Raw genomic sequence first — 22,095 nt, 5'->3', positions numbered from 1 at the left:
AAATACAAAAAATTAGCCAGGCGTGGTGGCACGCGCCTATAGTCCCAGGTACTCAGGAGGCTGAGGCAAGAGAATGGTGTGAACCCGGGAGGCGGAGCTTGCAGTGAGCCGAGATCATGCCACTGCACTCCAGCCTGGGCAACAGAGCAAGACTCAGTCTCAAAAAAAAAAAAAAAAAGAATGATTAATTGACTGTCTCTCTAAACATGTATCTGATGTTAAAGAGACTAGGAGAAAACTGAGTTGTTTGTGTGTTGTTAATTTGTGTAATCTTGAAGACAAGGTGAAGACAAAAATACAGCAGCAGCATCAAACATGTGTCTAAAAATATGTCTATTGATAGTCAAGTGTTTCAGTTCTGTAATATTCATACTGAGCCCATACCTGCCTTTGGCAACAAAGATGGCCTTAAAATTTTAAGAGAGAAGGAAAGCAAGCTTTCGTATAGGTTTTTCTAGTCCTTAGATATAGATCATTATGTAGAAACACTGTTAGTATTTTGAAAACCTGGCTCCGTTTTTTTCTATCAAAAATGATTATTTGTACGTTAATTGCTTTTGTTTTCCTCTGAATGGCTTTATAGCCTACTAAAACTCTGTAATAATGACCAGTTACGCTATAAAATCTTACTGTTACAATAGTGGTTTGTCTGAGACTTGTTAAAGGACCATAGATTTTGAAGAGCCTCAGAATTAACGTAAGCCTGCTTCTTGTCATTGTTTATTACATATACTGTTATATGCAGTTTGAGGTAGGCTAGTTTTTGAAGTAAATATGTATATATATTAGTAAATATGTAGTAACAATACTTTTGGATTAATAGTAATCTAAAAACATGTTTAAGGATGATAATATAGTCCCATTTATGCTCATGTTTTTTCCCCCTTTCAAAACATACTATAAACATAATAGTGAAAGTTTGGAAAATTAAATGTAATCTCACAACATATATTTATGTGTTATCTTCTAGTGTTGTAATATACATATTTTTAAACCTAATTAGGATACTTAATTTATATATATTGTTTCTTTTTTTTAGAATGTTAGATGGACTTCTACAGTAATAATGCTTAGTGTTATCTGTGTTGATTTTAGTTCTGGAGTCAGGGCTGAGAGACAACAGATTTTGTGAAAATAAGTAATTATTTTAATTTAATTGTGCGTTCTTTTTCACCCGTATCAGCGCCTGAATTCTGCCATTATCTATGACCGAGATTTCTCTTACAATTACTTTGGCTTTAAGGTAAATAATGGGTTTCAAGTATTTGGGGACTTGTACTTAAATCATGAAATACAGGATTTTATTTATGTTTTGATGACAATTATCAAGGCCATAAGTTGTTTGGAGTTGGGGTGGACCTGGGGAGTTAGTGGGGTTAAGGTAGCAGTGGTGGTTTGAATTAAGGCAAAGGTAGCTTATCTATTTGCAATTTTTGAATTTTCCACATATTACTTCTGGATTACCTGAGGAGTTATGCAGATAAATTACCATAAGTGTTTCATAACGTTCTAAGTATTTTTGCGTTGATAGGCAGTATAGTATAGTATAGTATAGTATAGTATAGTATAGTATAGTATAGTATATAGTATAGTGNTAGTATAGTATAGTATAGTATAGTATAGTATAGTATAGTATAGTATATAGTATAGTGTAGTGACTGAGAACATGAATGTCAGTGTCCACCTGAATTCCAGTCTGCTCTATTTCTTATTAGCAAGTTATTTAATCTCTCTGTGCTTGTTTCCTCCTTTTTAGAATGGGGAGAATATAAAATTTCAACAACAAATTTAATTAAAAAAAATTTTTTTTTTGGGACTGAGTCTCACTGTTTCACCTAGCCTGGAGTGCAGTGGCGCGATCTTGGCTGACTGCAACCTCTGTCTGCCGAGTATAAGCAGTTCTCCTGCCTCAGCCTCCTGAGTAGCTGGGACTACAGGCGCACACCACCACGCCCAGCTAATTTTTGTATTTTTAGTAGAGACAGAGTTTCGCCATATTGGCCAGGCTGGTCTTGAACTCCTGACCTCAGGTAATCCACCTGCCTTGGCCTTCCAAAGTGCTGGGATTACAGGCATTAGCCACTGCGGCCAATTTAGTTTAAATTTCAACTTAAAGTGCCTATAACAGGCTGGGCGTGGTGGCTTACGCCTGTAATCCCAGCACTTTGGAAGGCCAAGGCGGGCTGAACACCCGAGGTCAGGAGTTGGAGACCAGCCTGGACCACGGGGTGAAGTGCCCTCTCTACTAAAAAATGCAAAAATTAGCTGGGCATGGTGGTGCATGCCTGTAAGTCCAGCTACTTGGGAGGCTGAGGCAGGATACTGCTTATACTTAGGAGACGGAGGTTGCAGTGAGCCAAGATCGCGCCACTGCATTCCAGCCTGGGTGACAGAGTGAGACTCTGTCTCAAAAAAAAAAGGTGCCTGTCACAGACTAGGCACTGCTCTAAACAACATATATACTCATTTAATCCCCTGAAGAATCCCTGATGTATATGTTGCTCATTTAATCCCCATGAGGAGTCTTCAGGGGATTAAACGAGTGTAGATGTTGCTTAGATTAGTGCCTAGTCTGTTACAGGCACTTTTTAAGTGTTAGCTGTTTTGATGTTGATGATGATGACGATGAATACTACAACTTCTGCTGTTAATGTGTACAGAGCTGACTTTTTCCAGAAATTTTCATGCAGTCTCTGCCGAAACAAAAGTGCCAGTGAGGAGGCTGAGATGGGAGGATTCCTTGAGCTCAGGAGTTCGAGACCAGCCTGGGCAATACAGGGAGACCATGTGTCTACAGAATGTTTTAAAAAGTTTTTTTTAAAAAAGTGCCAATGATAATCCTGGCTAACATGGTCTCTACTAAAAATAGAAAAAAAAAATTAGCCAGGCATGGTGGCGGGCGCCTGTAGTCCCAGCTGCTCGGGAGGCCAAGGCAGGAGAATGGCATGAACCTAGGAGGCAGAGCTTGCAGTGAGCCAAGATCGCGCCACTGCACTCCAGCCTGGGCAACAGAACAAGACTCCGTCTCAAAAAAAAAAAAAAAAAAAAGTGCCAATGATAATGTTCCAGATGAAGCTAGGAAGAGTAAATGTGCTATTCTTTTCATTTGAAATTTTATAGAAACGGCCAAGATTTAAAGAGATTGTCTTATAGTGGATGATATATCCACTGCGTCTTAAAAACGGTGCTCTGAAATTTTTTTGTTGTTTCTTTCTAGACGCTAGAGCGGTCTTATTTGTTGAAGATCAATGGAAAAGGTGAGAAATGAATGTGTTTGTGTGTTACATTTTCTACTGATTATATTGAATATATAGCTTTGAGCTATAAGTCTTAATATTCCTACTTAGACTCCAGATAACATTTTTGACTTTAGGTTTAGTTTGTGGATAATTGTCCTGCTTATTAGTATAAAGTTTTTCTAGTTTCCTTTTGGTATCCTTTTCTAAAATTCAAATATGTATCTCAACCTACTTTTTCTGACATGTCTCATCATGTGAAAACTCCTCTTTTGTCTATAGTGGCTGAAAGACCACAACATATGTTGATGAGAGTATCTGTTGGGATCCACAAAGAAGACATTGATGCAGCAATTGAAACATATAATCTTCTTTCTGAGAGGTGGTTTACTCATGCTTCTCCCACTCTCTTCAATGCTGGTACCAACCGCCCACAACTTTCTAGGTAGGTGTTTTGAGTACACCCACAACTTTCTAGTTATGTGTTTTGAGTAGGGAAATAAACCTTGACCTGAAGAAACTGGGCAGTTCATCACATAAAAAATAATTTAATGAACTTTTAATCGCTGCCTGCTCTGATTAAATGAGATTTAGATTCTGGAAAGATCTCTGACTGTAATGTGGTAAATGATTTGGAGAAAAGGCAAATGCTTAAAACAAAAATGTTCTAAAATTGATTGGATTGTGGTGATGGTTACAAAACTCTGAGTCTATTAAAAGCCATTGAGTAGTACACTTTAAATGGGGAATTATATTATTTGTGAATTATATTTCTTTTTTTTTTTTTTTTTTTTTGAGACAGAGTCTCACTCTGTCACCCAGGCTGGAGTGCATTGGCGCCTCCTGGGTACAAGCAATTCTCCTGCCTCAGCCTCTTGAGTAGCTGGGATTACAGGTGCCTGCCACCACACCCGGCTAATTTTTGTATTTTTGGTAGAGATGGGGTTTCACCATGTTGGTCAGGCTGGTCTTGAACTCCTGACCTCAGGTGATCCACCCACCTCGGCCTCCCAAAGTGCTGGGATTACAGGCATGAGCCACCATGCCTGGTGTGAATTACATTTCAATAAGGTTGTTTTAAAAAGAAAGTAAGTGCTAATAACTAGTTAGGGGACTCTCATAGCAGTTTATATAAGAAACTGTGGTAGTTTAGATTAGGGAGGTGAAAGTAGAAATTGACAGAAGCAGATAGATCAAAAGATATTTAGGGCCAGGCATGGTGGCTCACATCTGTAATTCCAACACTTTGGAAGGCTGAGGTGGGAAGATCACTTGAGGTCAGGAGTTCAAGGCTGCCATGAGCCATGATTATGCCACCGCACTCTAGCCTGGGCAACAAAGTGATACCTTGATTAAGATAAAAATATATATAAAAGATATTTAGGGTGTCAAATTGACAGAATATGGGTCAACAGTGGTTCTTGCATTTATGGATACAGTAAGTAACAGGATTAATCATGATGCCATTTGTTGAGAAAGGAAACACTAACAGTCTGGTAATACATTAAAAAAAAAAATACCCATTATCAAGTTGGTTTGTTTCAGGAATTCAAGAACATGGTAATGTCAAAAATAATGTAATTCATTGCATTAACATTTTATGCAGTTTAATGCTCTTTCATAATAAACACTTTAACAAAATTGATACAGAAAATAACTTCCTTAATTTGGCAAAAGATATCCAATAAAAACCTAGATGTATCATCCCTTTTTTCAGCATGTTAGTGGAGGCTGAGCCAGCACAGTAAAATAAGAAAAAGAAAAGATTGGAAATCAGGGAACAAAACTGTAATGATTGAAAGAAATGACTTTTACATAGGAAACTCAAGAGTATCTGCAGACACATTATTAGAAATAAAAGATTTCAGCAAAATATCTGGATATAAGTTCAATATACATCAATCAGTTAAGTTTCTGTACTTTAGCTGTTAGAAAATTAAGTCTTAACCTACAGTCATGCATTACTTAACGATGGGGATGTATTCTGAGAAATGTGTTGTAAGGTGATTTTCTTGTGCAGACATTATACAGTGTACTTATATAAGCCTAGATGGTATAGCCTACTACACACATAGGATATATGGCATAGCCTGTTGCTGCTTGTAGGCTATAAACCTGTGTAGCATGTTACTGTACTGAATACTGTAGGCCTTTGTAATACAATGGTAAGTATTCGTGTATCCAAACATATCACAGTTAAAGTACTCTATAAAAGATAAAAAATGGGCCGAGCACGGTGGCTCATGCCTGTAATCCTAGCACTTTGGGAGGCCAAGGCGGGCGAATTGCCTGAGGTCAGGAGTTCGAAACCAGCCTGGCCAACACGGTGAAACCCTGTCTCTACTAAAAAATATATATTAAAAAATTAGCCAGTCATGGCAGTGTGTGTCTATAGTCCCAGCTACTCGGGAGGCTGAGGCAGGAGAATTGCTTGAACCTGGGAGGCAGAGGTTGCAGTGAGCCAGGATTGCGCCACTGCACTCCAGCCTGGGCAACAGAGCGAGACTCCATCTCCAAAAAAAAAGATGAAAAAAAGATACATCTGTATAAGACAGTTATGAATAGAGCTTGTAGGACTGAAAATTGCTTTGGTTGAGTTAGTGAGTGAGTGGTGAATGAATATGAAGGCCTGGCTGAGCACGGTGACTTACGCATGTAATCCCAGCACTTTGAGGGGGCTGAGGCAGGTAGATCACAAGGTCAGGAGTTCAAGACCACAGGGCCAACGTGGTGAAACCCTGTCTCTACTAAAAATGCAGAAATTAGCTAGGTATGGTGACGGGCGCTTGCAATCCCAGCTACTTGGAAGGCTGAGGCAGAATTGCTTGAACCTGGAAGGCGGAGGTTGCAGTGAGCCAACATCACACCACTACACTCCAGCCTGGGCAACAAGAGTGAAACGCTATCTCAAAAAAAAAAAAAAAAAAAAAAGAGAGTATGAGACCTAGTACATTACTGACGACTGTAGACTGTATAAACATTGTGCACACTAAATTTATTTTAAAAATATTTTCTTCAATAATAAATTAACCTTAGATTATTGGATGATCACTGTCGTATATGTGGTCCATCATTGACTTTTTGTTTTTGTTTTTGTTTTGTTTTTCTTTGTTTTTGAGACGGAGTCTTGCTCTGTCACCCAGGCTGGAGTGCAGTGGCGCAATCTCAGCTCACTGCAAGCTCCACCTCCCGCGTTCACACCATTCTCCTGCCTCACCCTCCCCAGTAGCTGGGACTACAGGCGCCTGCCACCACGCCCGGCTAATTTTTTTGTATTTTTTTAGTAGAGACGGGGTTTCACCATGTTAGTCATGATGGTCTCAATCTCCTGACCTCGTGATCCACCCGCCTCGACCTCCCAAAGTGCTGAGATTAAAGGCGTGAGCCACCGCGCCTGGCCTTTTGTTTGTTTTTAAGACAGAGTCTCACTCTGTTGCCCAGGCTGGACTGCAGCTGCGTGATCTTGGCTCACTGCAGCCTCCACCTCCCAGGTCCAAGTGATTCTCCTGCCTCAGCCTTCCAAATAGCTGGGATTACAGGCGTGTGCCATCGCACCCAGCTAATTTTTGTATTTTTAATACAGACGGGGTTTCACCAAGTTGGCCAGACTGATCTCAAACTTCTGACCTCAAGTGATCTGTCTTCTTTGGCCTCCCAAAGTGCTGGGATTACAGGTGTGAGCTACTATTCCTGGTTTTTTAAGTTTTTTAGAAATTTCTCTAAGACATGATTAAAGGATATTAAATAATAAATGAATGGAATAGATTCAATTTTTTAAAAATGTCAGTTTTTCCCAAGTTAAAATATAGATTCAAAGTAATTCTAGTCAAAATCTCAACATACTGATTCTAAAATTCATGTGAAAGAGCAAAAGACTGCCCAAAAATATCAGGTCCAAATTCCTGGAACCTGTAAACGTTACCTGATAAGGAAAGTGGTCTTTGCAGGTATGATAAGGATTTTGACATGCATGGGGAGATTTTCTTGAATTATGTGGGTGGGCCCTTAATCCAATCAAAAGTATCCTTATAAGAGAGAGGCTGAGGGAGATAACAACGTACAGAAGAGGAGAAAGTGATGTAAAGATGGAGGGAGAAATTGGAGTCATGTGGCCACAAAGGAGAGCAATTAGCCACCAAAAGCTGTACAAAGCAAGGAACAGATTCTCCCTCAAAACCTCTGGAGGGATTCCTCCAAAAAAAAAAAAAAAAAAAAAAGTGAGTTGTAGACATTGTGACTCTTAATATCTCCACTTACCTTTTTACCTTTTTTTTTTTTTTTTTGAGACGGAGCCTTGCTCCGTCGCCCAGGCTGGAGTGCAGTGGCCGGATCTCAGCTTACTGCAAGCTCTGCCTCCCGGGTTTACGCCATTCTCCTGCCTCAGCCTCCCGAGTAGCTGGGACTACGGGCGCCCGCCACCTCGCCCGGCTAGTTTTTTGTATTTTTTAATAGAGACGGGGTTTCACCGTGTTAGCCAAGATGGTCTCGATCTCCTGACCTCGTGATCCGCCTGTCTCGGCCTCCCAAAGTGCTGGGATTACAGGCTTGAGCCACCGCACCCGGCCCTTTTAACCTTTTTTTTTGAGTTGGAGTTTTGCTCTTGTTGCCCTGGCTGGAGTGCAGTGGCATGATTTCGGCTTACTGCAACCTCTGCCTCCCGGGTTCAAGCAATTCTCCTGCCTCAGCCTCCTGAGTAGCTGGGATTACAGGCACGCGCCACCACAACCAGCTAATTTTTGTAATTTTAGTAGAGACGGGGTTTCTCCATGTTGGTCAGGCTGGTCTTGAACTCCTGACCTCAGGTAATCCACCCACCTGGGCTTCCCAAGTGCTGGGATTACAGGCGTGAGCCACTGAGCCTGGCCTACTTCCACTTACATCTCAATAGGAAAATATATAGTATGACCTCAGAGCAAAACACTATAGAGCAAAACATTGGAAAAATTGACTACATTAAAATTAAAAACTTCTGCGAACCTAAAACAAAGTCAAATAACAAGTTTCACACTTTGGGAGGCCAAGGTGAGTGGATTACCTGAGGTTAGGAGTTTGAGACCAGCCTAGCCAACGTGGTGAAACCCCGTCTTTACTAAAAATACAACTATTAGCCCGGCGTGGTGGTGTATGCCCGTAATCCCAGCTACTCAGGAGGCTGAGGCATGAGAATCATTTGAACCTGGGAGACAGAGCTTGCAGTGAGCCAAGATCATGCCTGCAGCCTGGGCAAAAGAGTGAGACTCCGTCTTGAAAACGACAACAACAACAACAACAACAAAAACCCCAAAAAACAAGTTTCAGACTGAGAGAAGATATTTGCAATGTGTTAACTATTGAGAGATTATAAGAAAAACAAGGCCAGGTGCAGTGGCTCCTGCCTATAATTACAACACTCTGGGAGACCAAAGCAAAGGCTGGCTTGAGGGCAGAAATTTGAAACCAGCCTGGGCAACATAGTGAGAGCCTGTCTCTGCAAAAGTAGAAAATTAGCCAGGCATGGTGGTGCACACCTATAGTTCTAGCTACTTGAAAGGCTGAGGTGGGAGGATCGCTCCAGCCCAGGAGGTCCAGGCTGCTGTGATCTGTGATCATGCCACTGCACTCCAGCCTGGGTAATAGAGTTAGACCCTTTCTCAGAAAAAAAAAAAAAAAAAGGAAGAAAGAAAAGAAAAACAGAAAGCCAAATAGAAACATGGGCAAGGGCTATAAACAAATAATGCATGGAAGAAGAAACTTGATTGGCTAATAAACATCTGAGATGTTACACTGTGCAATAGGAAAATGAAAATTATGTGTGTGTGTGTGTGTGTATATATATATATATATTTTTTTTTTTTTTGATAAAAATGAAAAGGCTGACAATTCCAAGTATTGACAAGAATGTGGAGCACAAGGAAATCTCATACATTGCTAGAAATAGATTTGTCCATCCACTTTGGAGAATCTTTAGTAAAGTGAAACATGTATATATCTTTTGACCCAGCAGTTTGTCTCCTAGGTTTATATTCTACAGAAATCCTTAGAGATAAACACAAGGGGATGTGTTCAAGAATTTTTATAGCAGCATTGTTTGGAATTGCAGATGAATTGGAAATAATCCAGGTGTTCATCAACAGGCGCATGGGACAAATGTATTGGTATATTTATACAATAGAATACCTTATGGCAATGAAAATAAAGTTTGTTTACATGTATCAAAAGGATTAATTTCTGTAAAACAATGTTGAATTAAAACAAGTTGTGGAATGATAAATAGATATGCAACCAGAAAAATTCTAAGTGTAGAACATGTAAAAATGTCATAATAGAAATTCTTAAAAATGTTAGAGGATTGCAGTGAGGCTGTATTTGTGGTGTCTAATTTTTTGAGGTAGATGGCGAGTACAGAGTATTTGTTACATCATTCTCTATATTTTTCTGAATGTCTGAATATTAAACACCTAGTCAATAGATAGAATCTATTTGCATGATTGAATATTCAGGGAAGTGAAGAGATTATTGATAGGGTAAGGTTCCTAAGGTGGGGAGTAGGATGAGATCCAAAGTGGAGGTAAAGGGGTTGTCTTTAAGAAGACTGTAAAGGAGCTATAATTTTGGTAGACATATCAAAGAATTGGTTGACCATTGGATAGATTATTTTCATAAATGTTTATTTTTTTTGGCTTACTAACAACCTGAAAAGACTGTGACGCATGTTTATGAATATGCATGAGAAAATGTGAAAATGGCACGTTTGCAGTCTGGTGAAAATGTAAGCTAATATTATAGACTTATCTATAAGACTTCCTCCTAGGCTTATTTACTTACTATCTAGAGGAGGCAGCAAGATGATTTTAAAATGGTATTTCGATATGTTTTATTGTGTCATGTACAGTAAAGTGGGTTTTCTTCTTGGAAAAATACTTTGGTGTGGGGAAAAGAAAGAGATCAGCCTGTTACTGTGTCTATATAGAAAGAAGTAGACATAAGAGACTCCATTTTGTTCTGTATTTGAGATGCTGTTAATCTGTGACCCTACCCCCAACCTTGTCCTTGCAAGAGACATGTGCTGTGGTAACTCAAGGTTTAATGGATTTTGGGTGTGCAGGGTGTGTCTTTGTTCCTAGAAAAGCTAGGTATTGTCCAAGATTTATCCCCATGTGATAGGATGAAACAATGCTGCTAAAAGGTTTATCTCAAGGCACAGGATTTTCCTTTAAACTTATTCATGTCGCAGAGATCCTTGTTCTTATGTCTTACTGCTGATCCTTGTTCTTATGTCTTACTGCTGATTTCCTCCCTAAAAACGATCCTGTTGTCCTGCCACTCCCTTATCTTTAAGATGGTAAAGATAATTATCTATAAATACTAAGGGAACTCAGAGACCGGTGCCGGCGTGGGTCCTCTGTAAGCTGAGCGCTGGTCCCCTGGGCCCCCACTTTTCTTTCTCTATACTTTATCTCTGTGCCTTATTTCTTTTCTCAAGTCTCTCGTTCCACCTAACGAGAAACACCCACAAGTGTGGAGGGGCAGGCCACCCCTTCACTTAGGAACTTTCTTTTTTTTTTTTTTTTTTTTTTTGAGACGGAGTCTCGCGCTGTCGCCCGGGCTGGAGTGCAGTGGCCGGATCTCAGCTCACTGCAAGCTCCGCCTCCCAGGTTTGCGCCATTCTCCTGCCTCAGCCTCCCGAGTAGCTGGGACTACAGGTGCCCGCCACCTCGCCCGGCTAGTTTTTTGTATTTTTTAGTAGAGACGGGGTTTCACTGTGTTAGCCAAGATGGTCTCGATCTCCTGACCTCATGATCCGCCCGTCTCGGCCTCCCAAAGTGCTGGGATTACCGGCTTGAGCCACCGCGCCCGGCCCACTTAGGAACTTTCTAAACTTCAACCGTTTTTTTTTTTTGCCTTAGTGTCTTCGTGTTGAGTAATCATTTTTGTGACTCTGCTTCATTTCCCTGCTCTAAGTTGAGACTTTTTTTTCCCCGTAGCTGTTTTCTTCTGAGTATGAAAGATGACAGCATTGAAGGCATTTATGATACTCTAAAGCAGTGTGCATTGATTTCTAAGTCTGCTGGAGGAATTGGTGTTGCTGTGAGTTGTATTCGGGCTACTGGCAGCTACATTGCTGGGGTAAGTTTCTGCCATTTGGCTTTTAAAAGGGGATTCAAGTCTAAAAGCAACCAGATTTATGGTTGAGAGGGCATATGCTATTTTTTTTGGGAGTCCTGGGTCTCTGTTAATTACTAAATGCCTATGTGACTTGGAGTGAGTCATTTCACTTCTGGCTTCATTTTTATCTATGTTATTAGACGTTTAGATTTGACTAGATAATTTCTAGAATCCTTTTTAGCTCAGGTTTTAGAATTCTGGCTTATTTTAGCAGTAATAAGAGCAGTTATCATTTATTGATTGCTTACTGTATGTTAAGTCTGTTATAAATGTTTTACATGAAGTACTCATTTGACCCTTACTACAACCCTATGAGGTAGCTGTGATTATAGACTCATGCCAGGAATTTTATTCCTTAAAATAACCTTGTGAATAAAGGTGCCATTGTCTAATTTTACAAGTGAGGAAATTGAGACTTAGAAAGTTGCTACTTTCTGAGATCAATCACTTAATATGTGGTAGAGCCAGGATACAAGATTTATACATTGACACTTTATGATGTAAACTTCAGCCCTTTGTTAATTTACTATTCATTGGGAGTAAAGATAATGGTTTTGACTTAGACCTGGATTTAAATCCTAGCTCCACTACTTAACTAGTAATGTGGCCTGGAGTTAGTTATTTTATGTCTGAGTTTGTTTCCTTTTCTGTAAGATGAAGAAAATATCTAACCCTGTAGAATAAAGTTCCAGAAGGAAATTATTCCATTATGTTGTGTTTTGGAGGTACTGTGATATATACAGCACTTTACACAATGGTAGAGTGAGCCATTGCTCACTTATCTTTCTAGACTGTTTAAAGGCTTGTGTTGGGATCAGAAGGGTTATTTAAAGAATTTGATGAAGTGTCTTCTAGTCATAGGAGTCTCTATTTTCTTTTCTTTTTTTTTTTTTTTAATTTATTTATTATTATTATACTTTAAGTTGTAGGGTACATGTGCATAACGTGCAGGTTTGTTACATATGTATACTTGTGCCATGTTGGTCTGCTGCACCCATCAACTCGTCATTTACATCAGGTATAACTCCCAATGAGGAGTCTCTATTTTCTTAACATCATTCTAGAGTCCACTTATTGCTGAGAATCTCCTTTTACCTTATTTATTGCCCTGATATAGCTACTGCATGTAATTCTTATTATAAATTGCCTTGATTTCTTTTGGGAAAAAGGCATTGTAGTAGTATTTATATTCTTTTTTACTCTACCCAAAGTGTATCTCTATATAACGACCTTTAGAAGATGTAGAGTTTAAATTTAGCTACCTTGATTTTCGATCCCTTTGACTTGTAATTGCTACATCTCATTGTAAATTAGAAATGCCATGAGGTAACTTAGTACATAATTGTAATTTATTCAGCATTTTGTTGATTTTATTTGGGCATTATTTTTCCAAAGCAGAAGCAGAGATGGAGAGCAGGTAAACTTCATAGATTGCTACCTAGAAATTAGTCATCTTTTTTGATAAAAGAATGGGGCCATTTTGTTCTTTTCTTTGCTGAGTGCCCTCTGTCTTTTCTATCATGTTCTCTCTTTTAGACTAACGGCAATTCCAATGGCCTTGTACCGATGCTGAGAGTATATAACAACACAGCTCGATATGTGGATCAAGGTGGGAACAAGGTATGCTCCATGACTTGAAAGTACTAGAAATCAGAACTAAAGGTGCTTTAGTCATATACACTTAAGATGGCTCATTTATGTGTGGTTTCTAATTACTTATTTTTTACTTGTAAAATCAATTTGAGGAGGTATAATTATTTTAATATGCATATACTTTAAATGTACAGTTTGATGGGTTTTGACAAATGTTACACTTGTGTAATCCCCACATTGATAAAGAGGTAGAACATTTCCATTACCCCAAAATCTTTTCTCCCTCATATACCTTTACATTCAGTCACCCCTGTCACCCCTACCCACACATACTTTATCCCTGGCTCTAGACAACCACTGATCTATTCAGCTTTCTTACATAATAGTTTATTTGCAAAGAATTTCTCAAGTTGTAACTCATATAAATATGTCATTTGAAATGGGGTTGTAACATGTGCTCTACGTTTTTCTTTGTTTTTTTTTTTTTTTTTTTTTTTTGTCTCTCTCTTATCACCCAGGCTGGAGTGCAATGGCACAACCTTGGCTCACCGTAGCCTTGACCTCCTGGACTTAAGCAATCCTTCTGCCTCAGCCCTCCCATGTAGCTCAGACCATAGGCCTGTGCCACCACACCCAGCTAATTTTTATATTTTTTGTAGAGACGGGGGTCGCACTTTCTTGCCTAGGCTGATCTCAAACTCCTAGACCCAAGCAATCTACCTGCCTTGGCCTCCCAAAGTGTTGGGATTACGGGTGTTAGCCACTGCACCTGGCCTTGGTTGTTCTTAAAACAAAAACAAACTGGAATAACAAAACTCTCCCTAATTGGCTGGGTGTGGTGGCTCCTGCCAGTAATCCCAGCACTTTGGGAGGCTGAGATGGGCTGATTGCTTAAGCTCATGAGTTCAAGACCACCCTGATGCAACCCCATCTCCACAAAAAATACAAAAATTAACCAGGTACGGTGTAGTTTCAGCTACTTGGGAGGCTGACGTGGGAGGATGGCTAGAGCCCGGTAGGCAGGAGGTTGCAGTGAGCTGAGATTATACCACTGTACTCCAGCCTGGACAATAGAGCTAGACCTTGTCTCAAACAAAACAGAACAAACAAACAAAAACTCTCCCTAATTCTAGAAGAAACAGTAAAGTTGAAAGAATGGGGTTGTTTACCTGGTTTTATCAACAGGATGGTTTGCAACTAGAGTCTGCCTTTTGTGACTGTAGGCACACTAATCACCTGTTAGTTTATGAATTTCTCTCTGGACTTTGGGGACCTTGATAAGACAGATCAACTTTTTGACCTTCAATAAGAGCACGGCTTATTTTGTAAAAGCAGCTTCCTTTGGGCTTTATGTACATGTCATGTGTAAAGACAACTGGGCTATTGCTGAAGAGGAGGCTCCATTTGTAGTTCATCATGTCACTTTAGAAAAGTTAACCTTTCTTGTTTCACATTTTGTTTATATCATTCATTCGTTTTTACTCATAGAATTGTAAAATATTACTTTTACAATTGTAAAATTGTACACTTTTATAATACTTTTATGTTATTTAATTCATTGTAGTGAAGATCAAAGGAGATACTATAAAAGTGCTTTGGGAGACATGATGTTTCTTTGTTTCATTTTTATTCTGAAGAGAATTATGATTTATTTACCACTAGCGTCCTGGGGCATTTGCTATTTACCTGGAGCCTTGGCATTTAGACATCTTTGAATTCCTTGATTTAAAGAAGAACACAGGAAAGGAAGAGCAGCGTGCCAGAGATCTTTTCTTTGCTCTTTGGATTCCGGATCTCTTCATGAAACGAGTAGAGACTAATCAGGTGAGAGATAGGTACTTGTTGGTAATGGCAACTTGATTCACGTGAGCTTTCTCTTTTTTAGTCATCTTAAGTCATGCTTAGGAAGAGCCCATCTATGTGTGATGCCACAGAAGGCATTCTGAACAAGTTAAGAGATGCTGTGCTTGTCTTATATTTCTGTTCTCTAAAGTAGATGCTTTGTGACCTAAATGCTTGAAAGGTCATGTATAAACAGGCAGACCTAGATGTTTGGGCCTGAATCTGAAAATGATTATTTCTACAGCAAATTTCCAAGAGAACTTGTAAAAGTCACCTTATGCTTGCAGTGTTTCTAATGGATTATGCTTGGCTATTTTACGTTTCTTATGAGTGATTTTGTCCTTTCCTTTATAGGACTGGTCTTTGATGTGTCCAAATGAGTGTCCTGGTCTGGATGAGGTTTGGGGAGAAGAATTTGAGAAACTATATGAAAGGTATGGGAAAAATATAAAAGAAAACAATAATGTTTTAATCATGGTTTCTCTTATTTTGGGGGTCCAAATATCAAAAGTACTTGTCAAGAATCTTTTGAAGCATCTAAGAGAAAAAGTGACTAATAATTTTGGTCATATTTGCTTCCTAACTCTTCACCAAAATTGAGTTGCGTCTTCTTCTTTCTTAAAACTTTGGAATGTATAAATAGGTTCTTGGGATTTTTAATTGATCCTTATAAAAATTAAGATGACTAGCAGGGTTATTATTTTGCTCTGTCATATAGTACTTTTGATAAGCTATGCTTTATATTGCATAAAGGAATCATGAGTGACTAGGATATATATGTCAATAGTTTATTAAAATTAAATAGGCCAGGTGCAGTGGCTCATATCTGTAATCTCAGTACTTTGGGAGGATGAGGCAGGTGGATCATTTGAGGTCAGGAGTTCAAGACCAGCCTGGCCAACATGGTGAAACCCCATCTGTAGTAAAAATACAAAAATTAGCTAGGCGTGCTGGTGCACACCTGTAGTCCCAGCTACTTGGGAGGCTGAGGTAGGAGAATCGCTTGAACCCCGGAGGTGGAGGTTGCAGTGAGCTGAGATAGTGCCACTGCAAGCCAGCCTGGGCGACAGAACGAAACTCTGTCTCAAAAAAGAAAAAAAAATTAGCACAATATTAAGAGATTTGGTTTCCTTAGTTTTTACTCCTTTTTATTATGAAAGATATTATTGGTTTAGTGGGATTGGGATCATTTGAAGGAGCCTAAAACAGCCTCATTTTCCTCTATGGCTTTAGCCAGAGTAAAATAAGTATCATACTCCTTTTTTGCTTTAGCAAAACTTAGAAAAAATTTAAGAGCTTTCATAACTTTATATTTTAATGTCTTCAAGTTGTCTATAATAAATATATATCGTAGACATTGTAAATAAATATACAATAAATATAGAGAATATATATTAAATAATATCTGTGCCTTTCAGTTATGAGAAACAAGGTCGTGTCCGCAAAGTTGTAAAAGCTCAGCAGCTTTGGTATGCCATCATTGAGTCTCAAACAGAAACAGGCACCCCGTATATGCTCTACAAAGATTCTTGTAATCGAAAGAGCAACCAGCAGAACCTGGGAACCATCAAATGCAGCAACCTGTGCACAGAAATAGTGGAGTACACCAGCAAAGATGAGGTAGGTAGAAAAAAATTCTTCCTAGAGTACTAAGAAAAGAACCTTAGGCATTTCCTAGAGTACTAAGAGTACTTTTCTAGAGTACTAAGAAAAGAACATTAGGAATTTGTGAATTCCTCACTTGAGGTAAGTGAAGGGAGTTTGCATAGTGGTAAGCAGAAGAATACTGTTAAAGGCAGAGAGCAAAGGAAGGAAAGGGTATGATCTGTGCCTATAAATGTTTTTTAGTCTAAGCCGTGTGGGAAAGACACAGTTTTTTCTTATACACACATGATTGTAATAACATTTACTCAAGAAAAATAGAAACATACAGTTATGTTGGTTTAGGACACACACAAAAATGTGTTAGGATGTACATTCAGTTTAAAGTACGTAAGCCTTGAGCCTGGAAAGTGGAGGCTGCAGTGGGCTGAGATTGTGCCACTGTACTCCATCCTGGGTGACAAAGTGAGACCCTGTCTCAAAACAAACAAAAAGAAAAACAAAAACCAAAAACAGCAACAAAAAAAGTATGTAAGCTTATAAAGAGAGTCCTTTCAGTGAATGGTGAGATCCAATTCTAATCTCAAAGCCTGTAAAGAGACTTCACAGAAGAATCAAGGCTAGAAATGGGACATGGATTTGATGTTTTAAAAAAAAGTTTTAGAGAGGAGCTTTCCATTTGGAAAGAGTGGTCTGTATGATATGCCAGAGACAGGGCTGGGTTTTGTGCAGTGTGGCAAGTAAGTCTGTTTTGATGGTGCAAGTAGATTAATTATTGGAATATGGAGAAATGGCTATGGCTGGGAGAAGGGAGATAGAAGGTAGAAACTGACATGTCCCAGAGATAAGAAGCCCTTGTAGGTTTCTGACAGGAAAATAGTATCAAAATGTTAAGATGAAAATGATGGTTCTTATGTCTGGTTACAGAGTGTCTTGCTGTGAGAAGAGGTTAGAGGTTAGCCTAGGGAGATGGTTGCAGTAATAGGATGACAGGCTGCTTTGATATTGGGTGTAAACTATGGAAATGAGGAAGGAGTAGATCCTCAATTCTAGGACCTTAAAGAAAAAAGACAAATGAAAAGTCAGGAAGTAAATGGAAATTGAGTTAAATATACTGCTAAGGTACATTTTAATTCAAAATTTATTGTGCACCAGCTATATATAAAACACTGTGTTAAGTACTCTGAGAATATAAATAAACATGCTGTCCTCTGGAAACTTCTAATTTAGTTGGAAGAAATCGACATATATTGAAGTAACTATTATGCAAGATAAATTATATTATAGAGGCTAGACTGACATTTTAAAAATAAAAATCAGATAATATCATTTGTCTGCACAAAACTACTCTTTGGCTTGCTAACCCACGCAGAATTCCTTTTTTTGAGGGAGTCAAGATTTCACTCCGTTGCCCAGGCTGGAGTGTGGCTCATTGCAACGTCAACAGAGTTCTTTCTTTTTGTAAATTGAGCTATAATTCATTCTTTTTAAAATGTACAATTCATGTTGTTTTGTGTGTGTGTGTGTGTGTGTTTATTTTTTGGGTGTATCTGCAAGTCTGTGCAACCATTACCACTATCTAATTGTAGTTTTTTTTTTTTTTTTTTTTTTTTTTGAGACAGTCTTTGTCACCAGGCTGGAGTGTAGTGGCTCGATCTCGGCTCACTGCAATTTCCACCTCCTGGGTTCAAGCAATTCTCCTGCCTCAGCCTCCCAAGTAGCTGGGACTACAGGCGCGCGCCACTACGCCCAGCTAATTTTTGTATTTTTAGTAGGGACGAGGTTTCACCGTGTTGGCCAGGATGGTCTCAATCTCTTGACTTCGTGATCCACCCTCCTCGGCCTCCCAAAGTGTTGGGATTACAGGCATGAGCCACCGTGACCAGCCTGTAGTACATTTTTATCACTCTAGATAATGAAACACTTTACCCATTAGCAGTCACTCCCTGTTCCCTTCTTCCCTCAGCCCTTGACAACCACTAATATATTTTCTGTCTCTAGATTTGTGGACATTCCATAGGAATGGAATCATATAATATGTGGCCTTTTGTGTCAGGCTTCTTTCACTGAACATATTCTTTTATTCGTGTTGTAGCATGTATCAGTACTTCATTCCTTTCCATCCAGAGTTCTTAGAATGCCCTACAAGGTCCTACACAACTGGATAACCCACCTCATCTGCGGTTACTTTCTCCTTTGTTCACTCTGCTCCAACCTTATTGATTTTCTTGCTTTTTCTCAAACATGTCAAGCGTGCGCCTGCCTCAGAATTTTTGCTCTTTCTTCCCTCTTGAATGTTAAAATGCACCCCCTCTTCCCATAGCCACATGGTTTGCTTTCTAACCTGTTCAGTTCTTTGTTCATATGCAACGTTTTCAGTGAGGTCTTTCTTAACAACTCTGTTTAAAAATTACACCCCCTTCATCTTTATCCCAAGTACTCTCTGTCTTCTTTTCCTGCCTATTTTTCTCCCTGGTATTTATTAGACTTTTGTGATTCAAGCTATATTTTAAAAATGGGTATTTGGCAACATGTGTAGAATGGAGTAGATGTGAAGGGCATCAAGAGTTCAATTGGGAAACTTTCAGTAGTCCAGGTGAGAGAAGTTAAGACTTTGGCTTGGGATAGTCATAACCAAAATGGAAAAGAAAGTGTATTCATTCAGCATTATCAAGACTTACTGTGTGCCAGATGTGTTGCTAGTGCTAAAGGTATAAATAAAATGATCCTTGTGTGAAGCTCACTGCCTAGTGTAGTGGAGGAACACTACACTAGTGTAGTGGAAGAGCTTTTTCAGAAATCACAAATTGGAATCTTTTGTTGCTAAGGGCTTATCAGAATATCAGTGAAGGTGAGGTGGACATGTGTGCTTTGAAGAACTTTCTGCAGTGATGGAATTGTTCTGTATCTGATGGCTATTAAGCACTTGAAATATGACTAGTGCAACTGAGAAACTCAAATTTTATTTCATTTTAAATAGATACATGTAGCCAGTGGCTACCATATTGTAGGGGCACTTATCTACTGAATAATGAGATAGGTATATGTAAAAAGCTAATTATAACATAGTGTGATATATGTCTGGTAATAGAGCTGTGTACTGTGGAACACAGGATTCTCTATCTTATTTTGCTGATGCATGTTATCACTAACACATATGACTAGGTATTGAAGAAATAGAATCAGTGGGATTTAGAAATGGACTGATGAATGATGAAGAGGGAGAAGTCAAATATAAAAATTTAACATTTTATTGTCTTGAGAGTATTAGAGGCTCACATGGTGGTGTAGTTGACATAGGAAGTAGAAATAAAAATTGTGTGATTCTTGACCTGTTTTTGCATTCCAGGTTGCTGTTTGTAATTTGGCTTCCCTGGCCCTGAATATGTATGTCACATCAGAACACACATATGACTTTAAGAAGTTGGCTGAAGTCACTAAAGTCGTTGTCCGAAACTTGAATAAAATTATTGATATAAACTACTATCCTGTACCAGAGGTATGAATATATTTCTCTGCTTATTGGTAATTATTGAAATCCAAATTGAAAGGAATCAATCATGATCTTCAAGTCATTATTTAAATGGTTGTCAGTAAAGTGGTTTGAGAAAAAGAGGTAGTCTGTCTCATTTAGTACAGAATGTTGATTTTCCTGTTCAGTAATATTTTCTCCTTTTCTTTAAAATCTGTTGACACAAAGGCATGCCTATCAAATAAACGTCATCGCCCCATTGGAATTGGGGTACAAGGTCTGGCAGATGCTTTTATCCTGATGAGATACCCTTTTGAGAGTGCAGAAGCCCAATTACTAAATAAGCAGATCTTTGAAACTATTTATTATGGCGCCCTGGAAGCCAGCTGTGACCTTGCCAAGGAGCAGGGCCCATACGAAACCTATGAGGGCTCTCCAGTTAGCAAAGGAGTAAGTATATGGATGAAATTGTTTTTGCCTGTGAGTACCTGTAGTGGGCTGAATGGTGACCCCACAAAAGGATATGTCTACCTCCTAATTCCTGGAACCTGTGAATTTCATTTTATTTGGTTCAAAAAAGGGTTTTTGCAGATGTAATGAAGAACCTTGAGATAAGGAGATTTACCTGGATTATCCAGGTGGGCCCTAAATCTAATGACAGTTGTCCTGCAAGAGACACAGAAGGGGAAGCAACATGACTATGGAGGCAGAAATTGGAGTGTTACAACCACAAGCCTTGGAATGCTGATAGCCACTAGAAGTTATAAGAGGCAAGGAACAGAATCTCTTCTAGTGCCTCTGGAGGGAGTGTGGCCCTCCCAACATGTTGATTTTGGGCTTCTGGTCTTCAGAACTATGAGAGAATACATTTTTGTTATTTTAAGTTATCAAGTTTTTAGTAATTTGTTGCACCAGCCATGGGAAACTTCAGTACCTTTGTCCTCTGGAGTAAAAAGGATACTCTGTTTTAATCTCTTATTTAGAACTAGTCATTGCTAAAATAATATAAGAGGGATGCTGCCAGTGTTTATTTTCTGTGGATTAAAACATGCATTCGTTATTTCACAGTTTCCAGACGTCAGGAGTCCAGACTTAGCTTAGCTGGGCCTTCTTTTCTGGGTCTGTGTTCAAGATGTTGGTAAGGGCTGTGGTCTCATCTGAGACACAGTTCTCTTCCAAGCTCACCTCGTTGTTGGCAAAATATATTTCAAGGATTCATGGCATCTTGCTTCTTTAAGGCCAGTGGGAGAGACCATCTCTCATTTCAAAAGGGGCATACTCTAGTCTCTTTTGAGTGTTTCGCCTAATAAATCAGGTCCACATAGGATAATCTCCCCGCCACCCCTCCACCACCCCCCCACTTTTTTTTTTTTTTGAGACAGAGTTTCACTTTGTTACCCAGGATGGAGTGCGTGCTGTGATCTCAGATCACTGCAACCTCTGCTTCCCAGGTTGAAGCGATTCTGCTGTCTCAAGTCTCCCGAGTAGCTGGGATTACAGGTGTATGGCACCACGCCTGGCTAATTTTTGTATTTTTAGGAGAGACGGGGTTTTGCCATGTTGGCCAGGCTGGTCTTGAACTCTTGACCTCAAGTGATCTACCTGTCTTGGCCTCCCAGAATGCTGGGATTACAGGTATGAGTCACTGCTCCTGGCATAATCTTCCTTTTATTTAACTCAGAATCAGCTGATTTGCAACCTTAATTACATCTGCAGAAACCTTTCACCTTTGCCATAATCACTGGAGTGACATCCATCCTATTCTCAAGTCATGTCCATACTCAAGTGGAGATTATAAATAGCCTGTGCACCAAGGTGTGGGAATCTGAGGAGCTGTGTTAGAATTCTGCCTTCACTGCCTTTATTATCAGTACTATGATTCTTTTCTATATAAAATGTTAATTTTATTTCTGACATTCCTGCTGGTATTAGAGGAAAATAGGTGTTTTTAGCTAAGTAAACAGATCAAGGGACAGATGAAGGCACTGAAGAAAGACAAGGTTAAAGTAACATTTTTACTGTAAAAAAACAGAATGTATCAGCCACATGCTTTTATGAATTTTAGGGTTTTCTGGTTTGTAGATATGCTGTGGGTTAATCAGTTTTCTTAGCCTGCTTCTGATCAATATGACTACATGGAATTTTGTACAGGAAAATCTCTGGAGCTTGTATTCCTCATAGAGGTTGATTAGAAGACAGCATTTG

General features: G+C 39.2%; 1 protein-coding gene across 5 annotated transcripts in view; it reads left to right on the top strand.

The window, feature by feature from the left end:
• RRM1 (ribonucleotide reductase catalytic subunit M1) overlaps positions 1-22,095 on the top strand; it is a 46,326-nt gene that overhangs the window by 15,624 nt on the left and 8,607 nt on the right. For 2 of the 5 annotated variants that reach the window (XM_025358556.1, XM_025358554.1), the window contains 10 exons: positions 1,184-1,243; positions 3,218-3,257; positions 3,519-3,681; positions 11,201-11,342; positions 12,918-13,001; positions 14,637-14,798; positions 15,171-15,250; positions 16,235-16,436; positions 19,768-19,917; positions 20,119-20,340. In XM_025358556.1, coding sequence (XP_025214341.1) covers positions 1,184-1,243; positions 3,218-3,257; positions 3,519-3,681; positions 11,201-11,342; positions 12,918-13,001; positions 14,637-14,798; positions 15,171-15,250; positions 16,235-16,436; positions 19,768-19,917; positions 20,119-20,340 — 1,305 coding nt within the window. Of the gene's footprint in view, positions 1-1,183; positions 1,244-3,215; positions 3,258-3,518; positions 3,682-8,205; positions 8,259-11,200; positions 11,343-12,917; positions 13,044-14,636; positions 14,799-15,170; positions 15,251-16,234; positions 16,437-19,767; positions 19,918-20,118; positions 20,341-22,095 lie in introns of those variants that run through there. The other 3 variants (XM_025358555.1, XM_025358557.1, XM_025358558.1) reach the window with 3 other exon arrangements.

This window comes from Theropithecus gelada, chromosome 14 (genome assembly GCF_003255815.1).
Source record: "Theropithecus gelada isolate Dixy chromosome 14, Tgel_1.0, whole genome shotgun sequence".
NCBI classification, from domain to species: domain Eukaryota; kingdom Metazoa; phylum Chordata; class Mammalia; order Primates; family Cercopithecidae; genus Theropithecus; species Theropithecus gelada.
Note: the sequence above shows the minus strand (reverse complement) of the source record. Positions and strands in the feature narration are given on the sequence as shown.